At 31.8% G+C, this 18,186-nt stretch overlaps 2 protein-coding genes across 4 annotated transcripts; one reads left to right on the top strand and one right to left on the bottom strand.

Annotated features, from left to right (window-relative positions):
- The first annotated feature begins 1,772 nt into the window (after positions 1-1,772).
- On the top strand, positions 1,773-9,472 carry LOC129286032 (MACPF domain-containing protein NSL1-like). Of its 3 annotated transcripts, XM_054922075.1 has the most exons (8): positions 2,092-2,250; positions 2,629-2,679; positions 3,668-3,906; positions 5,278-5,482; positions 7,070-7,153; positions 7,253-7,439; positions 8,092-8,264; positions 8,627-9,472. In XM_054922075.1, the coding sequence occupies exons 3-8, from the start codon at positions 3,668-3,670 to the stop codon at positions 9,335-9,337; spliced, it is 1,599 nt and encodes a 532-aa protein (XP_054778050.1). In that variant the 5' UTR covers positions 2,092-2,250; positions 2,629-2,679; the 3' UTR covers positions 9,338-9,472. The 3 variants fall into 3 exon arrangements, with proteins under 3 accessions (XP_054778047.1, XP_054778050.1, XP_054778049.1); XM_054922072.1 differs by lacking the exon at positions 2,629-2,679 and having other exon boundaries at positions 1,773-2,233; XM_054922074.1 differs by lacking the exon at positions 2,629-2,679.
- A 2,456-nt stretch (positions 9,473-11,928) lies between these two features.
- Positions 11,929-16,026, bottom strand: LOC129286803 (probable disease resistance protein At5g63020). The gene is made up of 2 exons (XM_054922854.1): positions 13,020-16,026; positions 11,929-12,206 (listed from the first exon to the last, which is right to left on the bottom strand). Exon 1 carries the CDS (start codon positions 16,009-16,011, stop codon positions 13,021-13,023), a length of 2,991 nt encoding a protein of 996 aa, XP_054778829.1. The 5' UTR covers positions 16,012-16,026; the 3' UTR covers positions 11,929-12,206; position 13,020.
- Between the last annotated feature and the right edge of the window lie 2,160 nt (positions 16,027-18,186).

The raw sequence follows: 18,186 nt of genomic DNA on the forward strand, positions 1-18,186 counted from the left end.
GCTACTAGTTCTTGTTCTTTTTGACTTTTCCCTTCCCCCTTTTTCTTTAGGGAGAATTTTATACTAGGACTATAGATGTGATTAAATTAAAAATCAGACTGAATAAATCTGAAAATGCATTGTAGATTGCTGGGATTTAAATGAAAATAATTTTGTTAGATAAATGACTAAAATGCTCTTAATAAAAATGAAGAAATAAAATATGAATAGTGTGTAACATGATTTGTTAAATTCCTTACATTACTTGTTAAATCTGTAATATTATTTGTGAATTTATCAAGCCCCAATTAAATCTGAAAATTGTTAAATTTATTATCTTAACATGTACTTGTTAAAAACGTTATATTACTTATTAATTCCCTTATATTACTTTGATAAGTCAATTATGTTGCTTGTTAATTATGCAGCATTTAACAAGTCATGTTAAGTAGTTTTTCACAAGGGATTTAACATGACAAGTTACTTTATTAACTTGTAAAATTCACTATTACACATTTAGCAAATAATATAAGGGATTTAACAAATCATGTCATGCATTTAACAAGTCATGTTAAGCAGTAATTCATATACTCTTTCTTCATTTTTATTAAGACCACTTTAGCCATTTGCCTTATAGAATTATTTTCAATTCAATCCTAACACCTTGCAGTGTATTTTTAGATTTATTTGGTCTTGATTTTTAATTATTAAGTCACATCTATGGTCTAATATGAAATTCTCCCTTTTCTTTATAGATATTGGTTCTCTTGTTAGTTAATTTCTATACCATTATAAGTGTTTTAAGAGAAGTTATTTATTGGGTGAATGACACTTAAGTTCCAATGGAATCATTTTATTTAAATAAAGTCCCAATAAATTTTAAAATGTAAAGTAAATCCCTTAATACTTTAACTAATATTTTCATATAATGCAATTTATTTTTAATTTTAAAATTAGAAAAACGAGTGGCAAATGCAACAAGACAAAGTTGCAAATTATTATAAGTGTTCAAATAATATGTTACTTTTCAAATTTAACCATTAAGATTTGTGCTTCTTATTAAAATCAAGAAAATGAGTTGCAAATTCAAAAAGATGAAATTGCAAATTTAAAAGAGAAAGTTGCAAAATATGAAATTGGGATGACAAATTTGCATTCAGTGCAGACTTGGAGTAGTGGTGCTAATTGCTTGAATAACAACTTTTAGGGCAAATGGGCAAAAATGCTTAAGAAGTCATTGGCCAAAAGTATTCAATAACTTCAAGTAAAAAAAGGTATACAAGTACCTATAAAGTTATTTCTTTAGTGCATCTGTGACCAAATCCTTATTTTATACCCACAACATGGCTGTCAATGCCTTTAAATTTTAATAGTTTGGTTATAGATGCATAAAAAAAAATTCACTAGTACTTGTGCACTTTTTCTTACCTTAGGCTATTAGATGCTCCTGATGGTTAATGACTTTTTAAATATTTTTGCCTCTTTGCCCTTAATGTGACTATTATTCAATAGAGAATATATTTATTTACCAGTTTTATCTCAATACATAAAATTTGTTTCATTTTTTCGTTTGATGATACTCAATATAATCAAAGCCCAGGGTGATATCAAGGTCAAAAGGCCCCTCTATGTGTTGGGCCCATTTTTTAACGCGTCCCTGGAGATAGGCTGGGCTGGGCAATGGCTCAATTATGGGGCACTCTGCCAGCTTTGACGATGGCAATGAGTTGATAACCATGGTTTTGTTTTGACTTCCGAGTTCCCGCGCTTATTTAGGGTCCAGTGAAGAAATAACAAGGCAAATGTAGCGATTGGCTGGGACAGAGCCAAGTCATGGAAGTCGGCGAGGGAAGAGAAGGTGCAATTTCCGTCTCGCGTAAAAGGAGTTTCCCGGTGGGGCCGGCGATGACCTCAGAAAATTTGGTCGAGCAAGTCAATAACTGGTTGTTATTGACTTCTCGCGTCGATCATCGTCAATGAATCAGGGAAAGTGAGAATGATGAACTTAAGGAATGGAGGCTTGGATCCGCAATCGGCAGCAGAGAAAGCGGTTGCGGCGATTGGATTGGGATACGATGTTTGCAGGGACGTTCGTTTATCGGGATGCAAGGCCAGAATCGTCGACCTTCCCAGTGACCGGACAAAGGAGCTCGTCTTCCCCGGCGGCGTTATTGTTCCCAACGTTTCTGCTTCCGTCAAGTGCCATCGGGGCGAAAGCTTCAGAGATTCCTCCCAAGTTCTGTCCTTCCATCAGGCAACTTCCTCAATATGGTCTATAGCTTCTTAAGCTTACTTTTTGTTTTTGTTTTTACTTTTATAGCATTTACTACTTTTAGATAAGATAATACCAAATTATTTATTTTGTAGCAATTTGACAAAAGCACAACTGAGTCTCTGGTAGGGGTGTATGTGTTGCCAATTTGCATTGAATTGGACGTATGAATATAATGTATTTGTGAAGAGATAAAAAGGAAAGAAATGAATGTGAAGATATGATGACAATATTACTAATTAATTATAGGCATTTTGGTGGGGAGAAAAGAAAATACTTTTCCACCATTTAGACCAAACAGGGATGGGGACTAATGGCCGTGGGCTCATTTGCTTTTGTTGATGGTATTGAGTTCTTACATGGTTGATTCTTAATAGGACCAAGGATTTTGACAGAAGTATAACACCGGGGACATTACTCATTGAGAGGTATTAGTTAACCTATTTCAACGAACGTGTCTTAAATGACCCCAGAAGAGAATTAATGGCATATATATCACTTGTGATTTTGAACTATTATAACCACCCCTACTTCAAGGGTCAAATAGCATTCTTTACTGTTTTCTTGACACAAACTATGTGCGTACTTTGGGGTTTTACCTTTATGTCCTAGCATCTGAAGGTAGGGTACAGTTCACATGTTGGGGACTGATTGTCTGTTTTGAAAATTACTGCAGTACCAATGATACTTTAGCAACAGCGAGGACAAATCATTTAGAGTTTCCACATTTTATGTATTCTCAATGTAAAACGCTAAAAGTGTTGAATTTTGATCTTATTTTTTTTATGAAATAACTTCAATACTTGATGAACAATACTTCAGTGGCACCAGCTATAGCACATGATTATGTTATTACTCATTTTTACATTAAGGAGAACATGGCATAAGAGGTTAGTATAATGTTTCAGCTATAAATTGCATAAGGGGTATTTTTAATACTTAAATTGGGACGTGCTTGTAATTTACCTTTAGATAGCATATTTGTAAATTTTTCTAAACTTCAGGTTATCTACATTTTTTTTTAAAAGAAAGGGAAAAATTAACCTCAGTAGAAGTAATTCACAGATTGCTTCAATTTCTAACTAGATTAAGGTTGAAGTTGCTGTCAGGTAATCACTGAAGTTTCCGAATGAGAAAAAAGTCATAAGCCTCTTATCTGTATTATTTTTTTCTTTCAACAACTTTGCGCTACTATCACCTTTTATTATTATTATTATTATTATTATTATTTTTGGTAGTATCCATATATGATTTCAAAAAGAAAATCATTTAATTTTCTAGTTTAAACTTACATGGAATCATGCTTGTACGGATGTAATTTTTTAGAGATGTACACTGTCAACTAACACATATCTTATTATCTAAATTGGATGGAATTTGAATCATGGAAATTCTTCCAAATTCTCTTTGTTGCAGATGTCTGAACAATTCAATTTAGAGCTATCTTTATCAGGGAAGGTTCCATCTGGTTTATTCAATGCGATGTTTGACATGAGGAACAGTTGGAAGAAAGATGCAGCTTCCACTAAAGGTCTTGCATTTGATGGTTGGTTCATAACTTTGTATAGTGTTGAGTTAGATAGAGCCCACGTAGAGCTCTCTGAGCATGTGAAAAGCCAAGTGCCTGTGTCATGGAACCCTGCTGCCCTTGCTGAGTAAGTGCTTTTGTTTTTCTTCTTGTTGTACCTTCATTCATTTCTTTGATTTCTATTAATACTATAGTTGATTTGTTACTATTTTTACTTTTGTTGTTGTTGTAGTAGTAAAACATCATTTGAATAATAGATCACTACAATTTGGGAAAATATAATTGTTACGTTCATATTTCTGATTCGACCATAAAATTATCTATGCCCCATTTGGTATGTTGGAAATGATGACATGGAAATGGAAATGGAATTACAATTCACATTTTTTTTTTGTTTGGTGTGCATGAAATGGATTTCCATGTTGAAATGAAATCCATCAAAATAGGTTGAATTGGGTTCCATAATAAGGCCTATGGAAATGAGATGGGTTCCATGGAAGTGAATTTTTTTGGACAAAAATAACTTCAATTATGAAATTGTTTGACAGATTTGCCCCTCCATCAATCATTAAAGTAAATCGAAAGTCTTTCAGTAAATTGATTATATAAATACATATATTAAATAAAAAATATATCATAATTAAAAAAAATTGGCCTGAGTATTTTGGTAAATTGATTATATAGATGCATATATTAAATAAAAAAGTATATCATAATTTAAAAAATAGATAGGTGTATTTTAGTAAATTGATTATATAAGTGCATATATTAAATAAAAAATATATCATAATTAAAAAAATTTGACAGGTGTATTTTAGTGAATTGATTATATAGATGCACATATTAAATAAAAAAGTATATCATAATTAAAAAAATAGATAGGGGTATTTTAGTAAATTGATTATATAAATGCATATATTAAATAAAAAATATACATAATTTAAAACATAGATAGAGGTATTTTAGTAAATTGATTATATAAATGCATATATTAAATAAAAAGTAAATCATAATTAAAAAAAATTGACAGGGGTATTTTAGTATATTGATTATATAAATGCATATATTAAATAAAAAATATATCATAATTCCATGTACATACTAAACATACTTTTAAAACTCACTTCCACCTTCATTTCCATTTCCATTTCCATTTCCAGCAAAAACATTTCTAGGATACCAAATGAGGCACTAGTGTCTGAGCAATCATGGAAATGCAGTTTGACACCTGAACATGAAATTCTAGTCGATAGACCTGGAACCTGATGAGGTGAGGTTCACTTTCAATATCTGACTGAAATATTTGATAATTTTCTCAACCTGTATTAGATGAAAGTCAATGAACTATTATTTTCAATCCAACATTCAACCTGATCTTTTTTTAAAAAAATATAATTCTATAGCTGTTTCTGATTGAAAAGCCTTGTTTTATCTACTATCTTTCATACATTTAGTTTCCTTTGACCTGAATGGTGCACTTAATGACATAACTCTTCAGGTTCATTGAGAAATATGGTACCCATATTGTTGTTGGGGTGAAGATGGGAGGTAAGGATGTTGTTCATGTGAAGCAGTTCAGAAGATCAATTCTTCAACCCACTGAAGTGCAGAAATTACTTAAGAAAGAAGCTGACAAGAGGTTTTCTGAGGATGAGAATAGATGTTCCAGTACTGATCAAACTGAAACATCAGTAACATTCAAGGTTCAGAAGAAACGCATCACCATCATTTTTAACCATCTAAAAAAGATTTTATATACTCTGGAAAAGAATGCATCCCCATTAAGCTACAGGATTGTATTTTAGATCTTTTCGTCTGTCTTGAAATAGTTGATTGTGATATCTCCCATTGATAACTACTCCCATTCCTCCATACTATTAGCAGGCTATCACTTTTGCATGCTAGTTTGTTTTAGAATCTAAGACAAAGATTCTTTGTGAGATCAGAATATCTTTATTTGAACTTGTAAATTCCTTTCCAAGTAAGTGACACAGATTGCGGATATACCAAATTATTTTAATCCATCCCCATTCTGCTTTCCGTTTCCACGTTTCTTGTTCTCATTTCTTCAAAAATCCTTTGTGCATACCAAATGGGGCTAATAGTTCTAAAATCATTTAGTGAGATGTCTTGGTCTAGAACAAAGTGTGTTCATTACTCTGACTATATCTTTACGTTAGTATAGCCATATCAAATCAATTCTTTTATAGTATTGCATGAAAAACATGCTGAGATTTCCATGTAGACTTGTTAAAACTGCAAAAATGCAATTTTTATATCGTTATAGATCCTGCCCTAAATTGGTCTAGAGGACAAAAGAACGTTCATCAGTGCACAAATGCTGATTTTTTTTTTTCTTTTTCTGTAAATGGATTTTATAACCCTAAAATGGGCATTTCTTGCAACTTTAGAACTTACAAAGAATAAAGGGACGAGATCATGTAGGTTTTCACCTTACAACAGTACTTGTTTTTCCTCCAAAAAAAAACAAAAAGGTGGTGCATTCAAAACTAGGGACTAGATCATGTAGGTTTTCACCTTACCGTTAGAGATTGCTAGTTATTATTTGTAATAATTGTTATAATTTTATTTTTCTGCCAAAAGAATCTTATTTATTAGTTTATCCTATCATTAAGATATGATCTTGGGATATCAATCCCTTATGTTTTTGAATGTGCTTCCTATGAATTTCTCAACTAGCCTAGGATAGTTTTCTCTGCTCTGACATAAATAGCATTTTAACTCTCTTCAACATTTAGTACAAAAATTTTTTCCATTTCATTTGTCACTTACATTTATGACTTAGACTTGTTTTATTGTCTCATGCAGCTTGCGATTTAGGGATGCTATTCATATATAACTGCATTACCAAAAATAAGTCCTAATTACAAATAGTCTATCATAAAGTTTATCTGAGTTTCCTCACACCTAACCTTTTCTTTGGTTTGCTTCTCTTCATGATTCAAACTCAGTATCTAATTTATTTTGTTATCTCATTTGCAGTGTGATTTAGCATTATGAATTTTTGAACAATTTCATATTTTATCTTATGTATAGTTTTGCCCCTTTTTTCCCCTTTGGTTTACTGGTAATAACACTATGAATTTAATCTTAATTACCATGAAGTCATTGTGGTGAATGGGAAGGAGAAATATGTTGATATTTTCTTCTTATTAATAACACGTGTGTGTGTACAAAATTATGTATGCACAATTACATTTTTTATATCCCATGATGTTGATTTTTGTGACGATGTTATAGTTTTACATACATCTCTTTAATTTATGCAGGATGATAGAGATGAGTCGTGGAAGCTTGATGTAGCTCTTGCTGCAGCTGTTAGACCAGTTGTAAAAGGTCTCTCAACCAATGAGGTTGGTTTTAATTTCAACTACTATGCTTCTTCAACGTTTTATGTAACCATTGTGCTGCTAACACCTTTGAATTTTGTTATTTAAATGTGCTTCAAACAGGATCTCATAAGCATTTCTGTTCGAAAGGGAGGTATTGTTGGTATTCACCAGCACCATAAGGAGTGGCTTTCTACTATATCACAGTCACCTGATGCCATATCAATGCTGTTTGTCCCCATTACTTCACTGCTAAGTTCCAGATCAGGTCATGGGTTCCTTAGCCATGCAATGAATTTGTATCTCAGATGTGAGTACGCATGTCCTTATGGCCTATTTAAATGTCCATATATAGTTTTCAATTTCACTACTAAGTTATTGTGGTTTATTTTCTGTGCATCGTGGCAAATCTGAGGTTCTGTAACTTGTCTTGCCTAATTAACTGATGGAACATGATTGAAGCCAATGAAACCTATTAATTGGTTTGGTATGTGCTTGAAAGGATAAAGGGAAGGGTTTTGATTTTGACTAGTTATTAATTGTTCTGAGAAGATGGAAAGTGAAATTATTGTGAATGAAGATCGCTCATTTTCAATCCTTTCACATTCACTTTTATATACGCTAAGACCGGGTTCCTAGGCAGCATTAAACTCCACTTCTATCAAGATATCATAGATTCCTTTACACGCATATTCGAGCAAGTAATCTCAAATAATTTCCTACAAGATTCATTTAAAGTTGCTCTGAAACATTCAGATCAAACCATAGAGGACCGATTGGGTTGAGCCTGATATAAAATTGTGCCCTTACTGTGATGATTATCATTAACAGTTCTTTATTGTTCTAATACCAATAAATATGATTTTTGATACGTGAAGTTAATATCAGAATAGTCTTATATATGGATTCAAATGATGTGAATTATCTGGTGTGAGTGTTACATGTGTTTTTGTTTGATGCAGATAAACCCCATATAGAAGAACTTCGTCAGTTTCTTGAATTTCAGTTGCCTCGGCAATGGTCTCCATTGTATGATGATTTGCCTCTTGGATTTCGTCCTCGACATAAAAAGAACAAATCTTCATCACTCCAGTTTACTTTCTGTGGATTCAAGCTTTATGTTAACACCATTAAGGTAATTTAGTATAAATTATTAGAAGTTCGAACTAACGGTTGGGTAAGCTTATGTTTCAAAAAGGAGGGGAAATCACTGTTGTATTTTTATACTTGGTACGTGTTACCATTCCATTATGGCAATTCACGTCCTCCACCAAGCACCGTAAAGAGGTTCACGCCTAAGATTGTTTGTGGTCTGATTACATGCTTAAGTCTCCTTTAATTAGAAGATGCGACCACAAACATTCTTAAAGCCATGTTTGGTATGATGAAAGGAAGGTACTCATAGAAAACAAGGCTGATATTTTATATAATGTCCATTATATCTGTAAACAGTGTTTTTGCGCCTAACTTTCTGCTTTCTAACTTCACAATTTGCAGGTTGACTCTGGAAGTCGACCTGTAACCGGTATACGCTTGTTCTTGGAAGGCAGAAAGAGTGATCATCTAGCTGTCCATCTTCAGCATCTTTCAAATCTTCCCCAAATCCTTAAAATCTCTTGTGATCGTGGTTGTGAATATGATGATGAGCCAATTGATAAAGCCTACCTTGAACCGGTGAAGTGGAAAAAGTTTTCACATGTCTACACAGCACCAGTATTGTACAATAGTTCCCTTGACGATGAGCCCCCAGCCATTGTAACGAAAGCTTGGCTTGAGGTCAAGCATGTGAAAAGGAGAGAAGTTCTTTTCTTGAGGCTTGGGTTTTCCCTGGTAGAATCTGCGAAAATTCACAGATCAGAATGGGATGGTTCTTCATTTCCATTTCGAAAGTCAGGGTTCTTTTCAGCATTGATGAGCACTATGCTAACCAAGGAGCTGCATCATGTGATTGAGAATGAAAAGCCTATTGAAGATACCATAAAACCAATAATTTACAAGGGTGAATCTGGTGCTGAGGCACCTGTTCCAATAAAGGCCCCAAAAATGCTCAGCTTTGTGGATACGAAGGAAAAGGTTAGGGGTCCGGAAGACACGCCTGGATATTGGGTTGTCACTGGAGCCAAACTCTGTATAGAGGGAGGCAAGATCTCCATCAAGACCAAGTATTCATTGTTAGCTATCATGTCAGAAGATTTTGTGCATACATGAGAAGGCTAGCATGTTGTACATTTTGATACATGTAAATCTAACTTGTATTGTACCTTAGTTTGGGCTTGTTTAGATTTCAATTGAATATAATTGATTGTGAAAAAAATTAATTAATCCAATTAATTTTAATTATAATTAATTATGTTATAACATCATCATGTTTAGATATTATTTTTATGAAATTTATTTTAATAGAATTGAAGATATTTAGATGATTTAGTTATAATCAATTGTAGACGTGCAAATTACTATAAAGGGCATTAACTTTTAAGATATAAATATTAATATAATTGCACATAATATTAAATTTGTTAAATTCTATTTAACATGAAATATGATAATAGTGACCCAGTTAACATTTATATAATATTTAACATATATATGATTACTTGTGAAAGTTATATTTGAAAATCATATTAAAAGTAGAAGAATTTTTTCATTAAAAATTTAAATTATATTTTATTATAATATTATTAAGATTTTCTGCATATCAATCTTCATCAAAATTTGCTGTGTTTTAATTCCAAAATCCCATAGTTTTACTTTTTATGCATTTACTTATTTTGTCAGTAGTTTTGAAAAATCCTGTTTGAACACTACCTTCTTCAGGTAGCATGAAGTGCACCATCCTTTCCTCGAGACTAAAGGGTATCTTTGTTGGATTGAAAATTGTGACAAATAATAATGCAGTCAAATGCAATAATTGATTACGAAAAGTAGCTACAAACCGCACAAGGTAAAACGGAGCTGTAGGAGGAAAATTGATTATCAGAAAAATGAATTGTTTGGTTTTTTATTTCTTTTTCTTTTTTTTCTTTTGTTTTTTTGTTTTTTTTACCAAAACCATGGTTTTGGTAAGGAAGAATTGATTATATTGGCAAATCCAAACCGTCACTTTATCATTTATCAAGTACTTCATCATTTATATTTGGTAAAACCAAAAAAAAGTACTTCATCAGTTATCAAGTTCCCATTTTGGTCTTCCAATTGCAGGATATGCTTCACTTGTCTGACCATACCTGATGAATAAAATTTTGTAGTTTTCTCTTCTATTGACTGTTGAAGATGGTTTTTCTTTTCTAATTATTAATGCTATGGTTTTTATTAATATTTTTTATATAAAATGTTCAATACAAAATATAAAATTATAGTAATTTATTTGACACTGATCCGATCACAGTTATACCATAAGTGGATTATTCAATTTTTGGTTCCCTTATATGCTTTTTCAGTTCCTAGATTATTGAATTTTAAACCAATATTTTTACAAATTCAAGAATCGATCCATTTTTTAAAATATGGTCACCCGCTCCTTATTAACTTTTGTCCATTTCCAACTAGAGTATAACTAGTAAGACCATTAGTTAATTCTTGTTGAGTTTGCAAATCTTGTGCCCAAGAATTTTTAAGGTGATCCTATAATTTTTTGCATTTCTTGTGATAAATCTCATAGTCATATCCACTAATTTTGAGATCCATAAATGCTGAAATGGAATAATCATATTTTCATCTATTATGTACTCCAAGCTAGGTTTGAATGATGAAGTGCCTCCCAGAAACATGTGGTTCATGGCTGTCACTTGTACCACAGCCAATAATCATCACAATATAACATTCCAAATTCATACTGAAACTTGTACCATATTCATTTCTAAATTTTGATTTCATAAACGATTATTTGTAAGCTATGATTTCACCTTGAAATCAATCATTCCAAATTGTCTAACGTTTTCTTCATTTTTTTTTTTAAACAATGTATAAGAATTGATGACTCTAAAACTATTATTTTGAATGGCATGAATTTTTGCTTTTCTTGAAACTTCAAGGAAGAGGTGTTCATATCATCATGTATACCTCTCATTTCCTTGATTTAGAAAAGTCTTTTATTATGTTCATATTCACGGTTAAAGATTTTACATTATAACAACTCTTGGACTCTATAATTATAATTATTAGGGTATCAAAGAACAAAAGGTGAATATGTTCGGCATATATAGTTGACCAGCTAGTTGAGAGCTGCGAGCCAAGTAGCAAATTAATGTTTTTTATAAATTGTAAAAAAACAAAAAAACAAAAAAGCAAAAGAGAATGTCAGCACCTGAATTTGAGAAAAATCAATATTTGCATGCAAGTGTGAAAAAGGAAAACCATTTGATGCCCAACAAGAAAGTAGAGGAGCCTATGGGTTTGAATAACGTAGAAGAAATATTAAAAAAACAATATGAAAGTAATCCTTAAACATTAAATATTAACTGATTACTTCCTCCAGTTCATATAAACATCTCTAACTACTTACCTCGCCATAATTAATGAGAGGTGATTAAATTAATAACTTTATTTGAAAATAGAATAAACTTTTAATTTTATCTATATTTAAATGAAAAATTTTCTAATTCTCAATATATTTTCTCTCATAGTTAATAAATTTATTTAGGGATAATATTAAAAAAATATAATTAATACCCTATCAAGTGTCTTATATTAAGTACAATAAAAATCTTCTAGAAAGTGCCCTATAAAATGGATTGGAGAGACTAGGTGTCACCCATTTTGATTCAAAAATTAGATATTAATAATTGGAGCTGATGATAAATATTCAAATGAAACTTGCCATTGCAATCCATCATAACATATATAAAAGAAAATAGTTACCCAATATATGGTACTGTTTATGGGTGAACAGTATTGAAACTACAAAATCATAGTGCTGTAATAACAATAAAAGGAATTTGAAAGGACACAATAACACAAACTGAGAGAGGATATAGCAACACTTAGAACAGCCACTAATCACACATTTATTTCCGGAAATCTTTATCTTCGGTAAAGACACTCCTGTTTTCAGCTAGAGGAGAATGTTGGTTGAACCCTACATACAAAGTTTCAAAAAAAAAAAAAAAATAGTGAAGTCTCATGGAAAAGGTGGATATACATTGCAGCAGATGAACGTTCAAATTTGTTATGGAACGTTCAAATGCTACCGTCTGTTCTAAATTATCTCCTATGACTTGTTTTTCAAAATAAAATATTATTATATTATTTTTATCTATAATTGAAGATACATGTGATCTTTTAAAAATATAAACAAAAATTTGTATGCATAAATAATTTACTAAAATAAAAGAAGTAACCCAATATTCAGCTAATTAATATTTTTTGAATTTTTTTATAAGATAAAGTTTAGGTAAGTTGGGTCCCAAAATATGCTTTCAAGTTCAAAGAATGTTAACAAAGGTTTTCACAAATCGCCAATCAACAAAGTTCTCACATCAGCAAGAGGATTTGAAGCCACGATGTTGTAGATTATGAGACAAATCCTTATTAATAAGATTAATTTTTGTTAATTTTTGAAAAACTAAGTGAACAAAACAGCTAACAGACCATATAAAATTTAAAGCCCAAGCTAAAACAAAACAAAACACGCAAAGCTCATCAGTAAGAGTAACCCATAGAAACTATAAACCAAATAATAGAGCACAAACAGATTTATATGTCAAAAATATTTATAAATTTACTATGTATATTTATTTTTTATGCAGTTCTATGAAAATATATAAACATTACATATGAAATTTTGGGAAAATAATTCTTCACAAACATAATAATCACACACCACTTGGGTCAATCAAAAAGCATTAGATTTGCATGGGAGTCATGAGAATCATTTTAATGTAAAACTTACCTCAGGAATAATCATGAGCCTTAAATTTTGAGGTGAGGAGATGCTTGGCAGCTTCATCTTCCAATTTATTCAACCATTGACGTTCTCCATCAAAGTTTTGTAGATTTTTCAGCCCACTTTGAGAATTAAATGGGAGCTTCCTCAATCTGCTGCAGTTGTTTACAGTAATCTCCTTTAAACAAGGAAACTGTAATGCCATTCTACAGATACTCCTTAACTCCGTCAGATTTTTCAAATCAAGATAAGTGAGACTGCAAAAAAGATTACTTTTCACTGTTTCAGTGTCAACAGTCCCAAAATCATCTGTTATAACTTCCACCAATGAGTAACAATCACTTAAAGCAAGGAATTCAAGGTCTGGAGCATGTATAAGCCAATTCAAGTCAACTATATTTTCGCATCCAAAGAGAGTCAACTTGCGAAGGATGATTATATATTCATACCCCCAAAATGAGCGCCTTGGAATATTCTCAGCTTCAGAAACCTCTGATGTCGTGTCTTCAATTATTAACGGTCCACCATGAAATGGAAATGTTTCAATTTCATGCTTCACTTTTACAGGTCGTGATTTAAATGAATCACGTTTAATATGCTCTAGATGACGCATGCACCTTAGCAATTTTGAGGAGGTCAGTATTTTTTGAACAGAGGAGGGGCTATCGATAGAAATACGTATATCTTGAAGGTGATCTAAGCCTTCCAGCTCATCCAACAAGTCATTTTCATCGTACTTTGGATGCCTCTTTGTTAGCCTTTTAATTTCACCCCCATCAAACATACTAAAAACTTGAAGAGATGACAAGCTGGATATAATCCCCCTTGGGAATTCAAGGTATCCAACTCCATCCAGTAGCAAGTGCCTCAACTTCTTCAAATTCTTCAACTCCTCTGGCAATCTTGTTATACCTGTGCCAGATAGGTTCATATGTTCTAGGAGTACAAAGTCCCCAATTGCTGATGGTATATTGCTCATTCCCCTATTAGATGACAAATCTAGTACTCTCATGGTACATGGAAGGTCAAATAGCTGGGTTGGAAAGCCTACTTGCAAAGTAGTGTCCCTGATAAGCATAGTGAGAAGATTAGGATAATGAGGTTTTTGTGGTAAATTTAGATTCATACGACCCCTTCCCCTTCCCCATAGAGACAACTTTTCTATCTCTTTCCACTTTTCATGATTAGATACTTCAAGGCCCCTAGTCCCATCAGAACAATTTTTTACAACGAATTTTGTCTTTGTCCCATGATCACATGCTACCCAAAGAGCCATGTCTCTGATCACATCATGCATCTTTATTGTGCTTTTGTAATCACCATTTTCCAATAAGCAAGCTTGCTTCAAATTTGAAATGATATCTTCTCCTTGCTTCCATGCTTCACATATATCATCATCAAACTCAGCCAAAAAACCTTCCGCTATCCAGAGCAAAATAAGCTCTTCTATTTTAATGTTGTAGTCCTCAGGAAATAGAGAGCAATACAGAAAACATGATTTGTGTGTGCCAGATGACAATTTATCATAACTAAATTCAAGCAAGTAATAGACATCTTCAACCATTCCTGAAACCCTTGAAGGATGACTCCTCAAAATTTCTAAAGCACGACTCCATTCATTAGGAGTAGGCATGATACTAGCCATGGCACGTCCAACAATACAAAGAGCAAGTGGCAACTCTTGACACTCATCCACCACTTGTTTTGCAAGAGGCAATATATTAGGGTCTTCAAGAGTAGTTTCACCTACTTTATCTTTGAACAACTCAAATGCTTCATCTGGTTTGAGGCATTTCACATTTATGCGCGTCTGTGCTTTCATTAAGCCACATATATTTTCCAACCGTGTCGTGAATATTATCTTACATTCATGATTATTAGGGGAAGGAACTCCCAATTTCAATAGATCAATTCTGTACCATACATCATCTAATAACAACACAAATTTCTTCTTCTTTAAGATATTTAATAACAAAATAGCTCTATCTTCCATTGACTTGTCATCCCAAATATGATCTTGGACACGCAATTTCTTCCTAATGTTTTCTTGAATTTTTCCCATATTTACATCTTTAGACACTACAACCCAGATGACTACCATGTGTGCTTTCTTTGAGAGGAACTCATTGTTGAATTTTTTAAGCAAAGTTGTTTTGCCCACCCCGCCCATTCCATACAAGCCAATGACACCTACCTGATTGTTCTCAAAGCACGAACATAGCTCCTTAAATGTTGATTCTACACCCACAACCTTGTCCACAGGAAGTTCATCAAACCGATCACGAGCAAACTTTTCTGCTACAACATCAAAATGCCCTCTGCTTATAAGACTATTAACGTCACTCAACTTCTGGGTGACCACCTTATGGAGCTTGTAGTTAGCTCGACAATTCTTGGGACAACGACCTCCCAAACACGTGGCTTGATTTGCTTGATCACCTTTCTGCAGAATGGCTTGGACTTCATTTTGAAGGTCTTCAACTCTGCCCATCCAATCCTTTACCACATTCAAAACCATCAGCTCCGGATCTGGATCCTGCTCTGCTGTATCCACCTTCATCTTGACATCAAGGTACATGCTCTTCAGTTGATTTGAAGCATTTCCCAAAGAGCTGAGGTTCTCTCCTAGCTTGCGTATTGAATCTACCCGTATCGCGCAGTAACCACACAAACAGCTTAGGGCGTTAAAGATTGGAGAAATAAAGTCGGCCATCTTTGGACGATGCACCAAAAAAGTGGAGAACAAACAAAATTGAGAAGGAGATGATAAAAATGCAATGAGAACGAACAAACAGCTCACGCTGCGCAGAGCAATGTTTTGACTTTGAAGGGTATTTTCGTCATTTGACCTTCCCATAAAGATCCTGCCGGCATCATCGGGATGGATGGGTTGGCCCGGCTGCTCTGCTTTCAGTATTGTTTTATTTATCATATTGGTACCTCGTCTCTTGTTTTTATAATTTGAACGCGTAGGTTGAAAAGCATGTCTGAATGCCATAGAGGACAATGAAGTAGGAACGCCCAAAATTAGAAAAATGGGAAGATGACAATTATAGGACCCATAAGTACAATGAGTTGATTTGAAGCATTTCTCAAAGAGTTGGGGTTGTCTCCAAGCTTGCGTATCGATTCTACTCGTTTGGTGCAGTAACAACACAAACAAGTTAGGATCTCAAAGACTGGAGTAATGAAGTCAGCCATGTTTTGTTGGATGCACCAGATTGAAGAAGTACTGAAGATCGAAATTGAGAAGGAGAATATAGAAATGCAGTGAGTAATGTTTGAGGTTGGCGTAGAGAAATGTTTGACTATATCCTGTGGTACTAGTTCCACTCTTTTGTTTTCTTTTTCACAATTAAATTGGAAGCCCCAGCCATAGAAAAATTACAGTAATTAACATTACTTGCAAATTATACAAAAAAGTTTTGCCATTATTTGTCTAAAACAGTGCTACATAATTACTATCAATTTCATTTAAATCGATGGTTAGCCTTTCTTGTAAAAGAAAATAATATTTCTATATATAAAATTAATTGATCATTCAATTACTTTTATGAAATTGAATATATATATATATATATATTCAATTTAATTCTCTTAAATCATAATTATTTGTAGTTTAGCTAAAGCAGGGGCTTGTGTTTTTACTCTTTGCACAAAAAATTGAAAGTGTGTTACACTTGTTCATAATTTATATATAGGTATGTATAATATGATTTCATTTACTATCTTCGTTTAAAAATATAAGGTATTTTTAATTTAATCTCACTCCTCAATAAAGTAGTTATTTACTTTCAAACTAACCCTATCTTTTCATATTTATCTCTATTAAACACCCTATAATAAATATAAATTTATTATTAATAGGAGTACTTAAAAAAAATAATTATACTTTAAAAAATTAAAAATATATTATATTTTTAAACATCCAACCTGATCCTTTACATTTTTAAAATGAAAAGAGTAATTATTTTTATATTTTTTTTATTGATAATTCACTTTTGACAATATTATTTTAATATTTTGGCCTCCCTGCTCTGCTTTAGTATTATTTATCGTATTGGTGTCTTGTCTCTTCTTTTTATAATTTGAACGCGTACGTTGAAAAGGATGTCTGAATGCCATGTATGGCAACGAAGTTGGAATGCCCAACATTAGAAAAATGAAAAAATGACAATTATAGGATGGATGATATAGATTTTGAACTATTGAAATCTTTTGATAAAAAAAAAAAACAATTGAAATCTTATTATAATTTTTTACTTATAATAAATTATTTTTTATTGATGGGCTTCAATTACAACAAATTTTTATAAATTCTCAACTAATATTATAAAAAAATTTAAATTTTTTTTGTTAATTTTTTAAGTGAGAGCAAAAAATTACAAATAATTGATTTTTACAACTAACTTTTATAAATTCTCAATTAACATTACAAATAATTTTAGATATATTTTATAAATTTTTTAAATGATTTATTTATATATTAAAAGTAAAAAAATTAAAAATAATTAACTTATAATTTATAACTGACTTTTATGAATTTTTAATTCATATTATAAATAATTTTAAATATATTTTCTTGATTTTCTATGGTGCATGGGTTGGCCTCCCCACTTCACGTATTGCTTTATCATACTAGTGTCTCGTTATAATTTTCTTTTTGGTAAAATCTCTTCTTTGTATAATTTGAACGTTGAAAAGGATATCCAAATGCCATGTAGGACAATGAAGTTGGAGGACCCAACGTTGGAAAAATCAGTGTCACTCCTATTTCCATATATTTTATTCGTGTTTTATTTGGACTAACTCCGAATTTTTATGTTTATTTTAAAAATTAAAAGAATTAATGTTACTAAACTCAAAACATGATTAAAGTACATGAAGCTAGAGTTATATTTTTCCAATATTAAATTATTAAAAAGTACTTCTCTAATGTTATATATAAGTATTTACTACTCTCTCTGTTAAAAAAAATATAAGATATTTTTAATCGAATATCATCTCTAAAAAAGTAGTTACTTATCTTTAAATTAACCATATTTTTTATATTTATTCCTATTTAATAGAGTGTTTCACCCTAAAATAAATATAAAAGTATTTATTCAATAAGGTATTTTTGAAAAAAGACAATGATTATATTTTAAAAATTTAAAAATGCCTTATATTTTTA

The sequence above is a fragment of the Prosopis cineraria genome, unplaced genomic scaffold, assembly GCF_029017545.1.
Source record: "Prosopis cineraria cultivar Desert tree isolate PC_DT_omini unplaced genomic scaffold, ASM2901754v1 PC11, whole genome shotgun sequence".
Lineage (NCBI taxonomy): Eukaryota > Viridiplantae > Streptophyta > Magnoliopsida > Fabales > Fabaceae > Prosopis > Prosopis cineraria.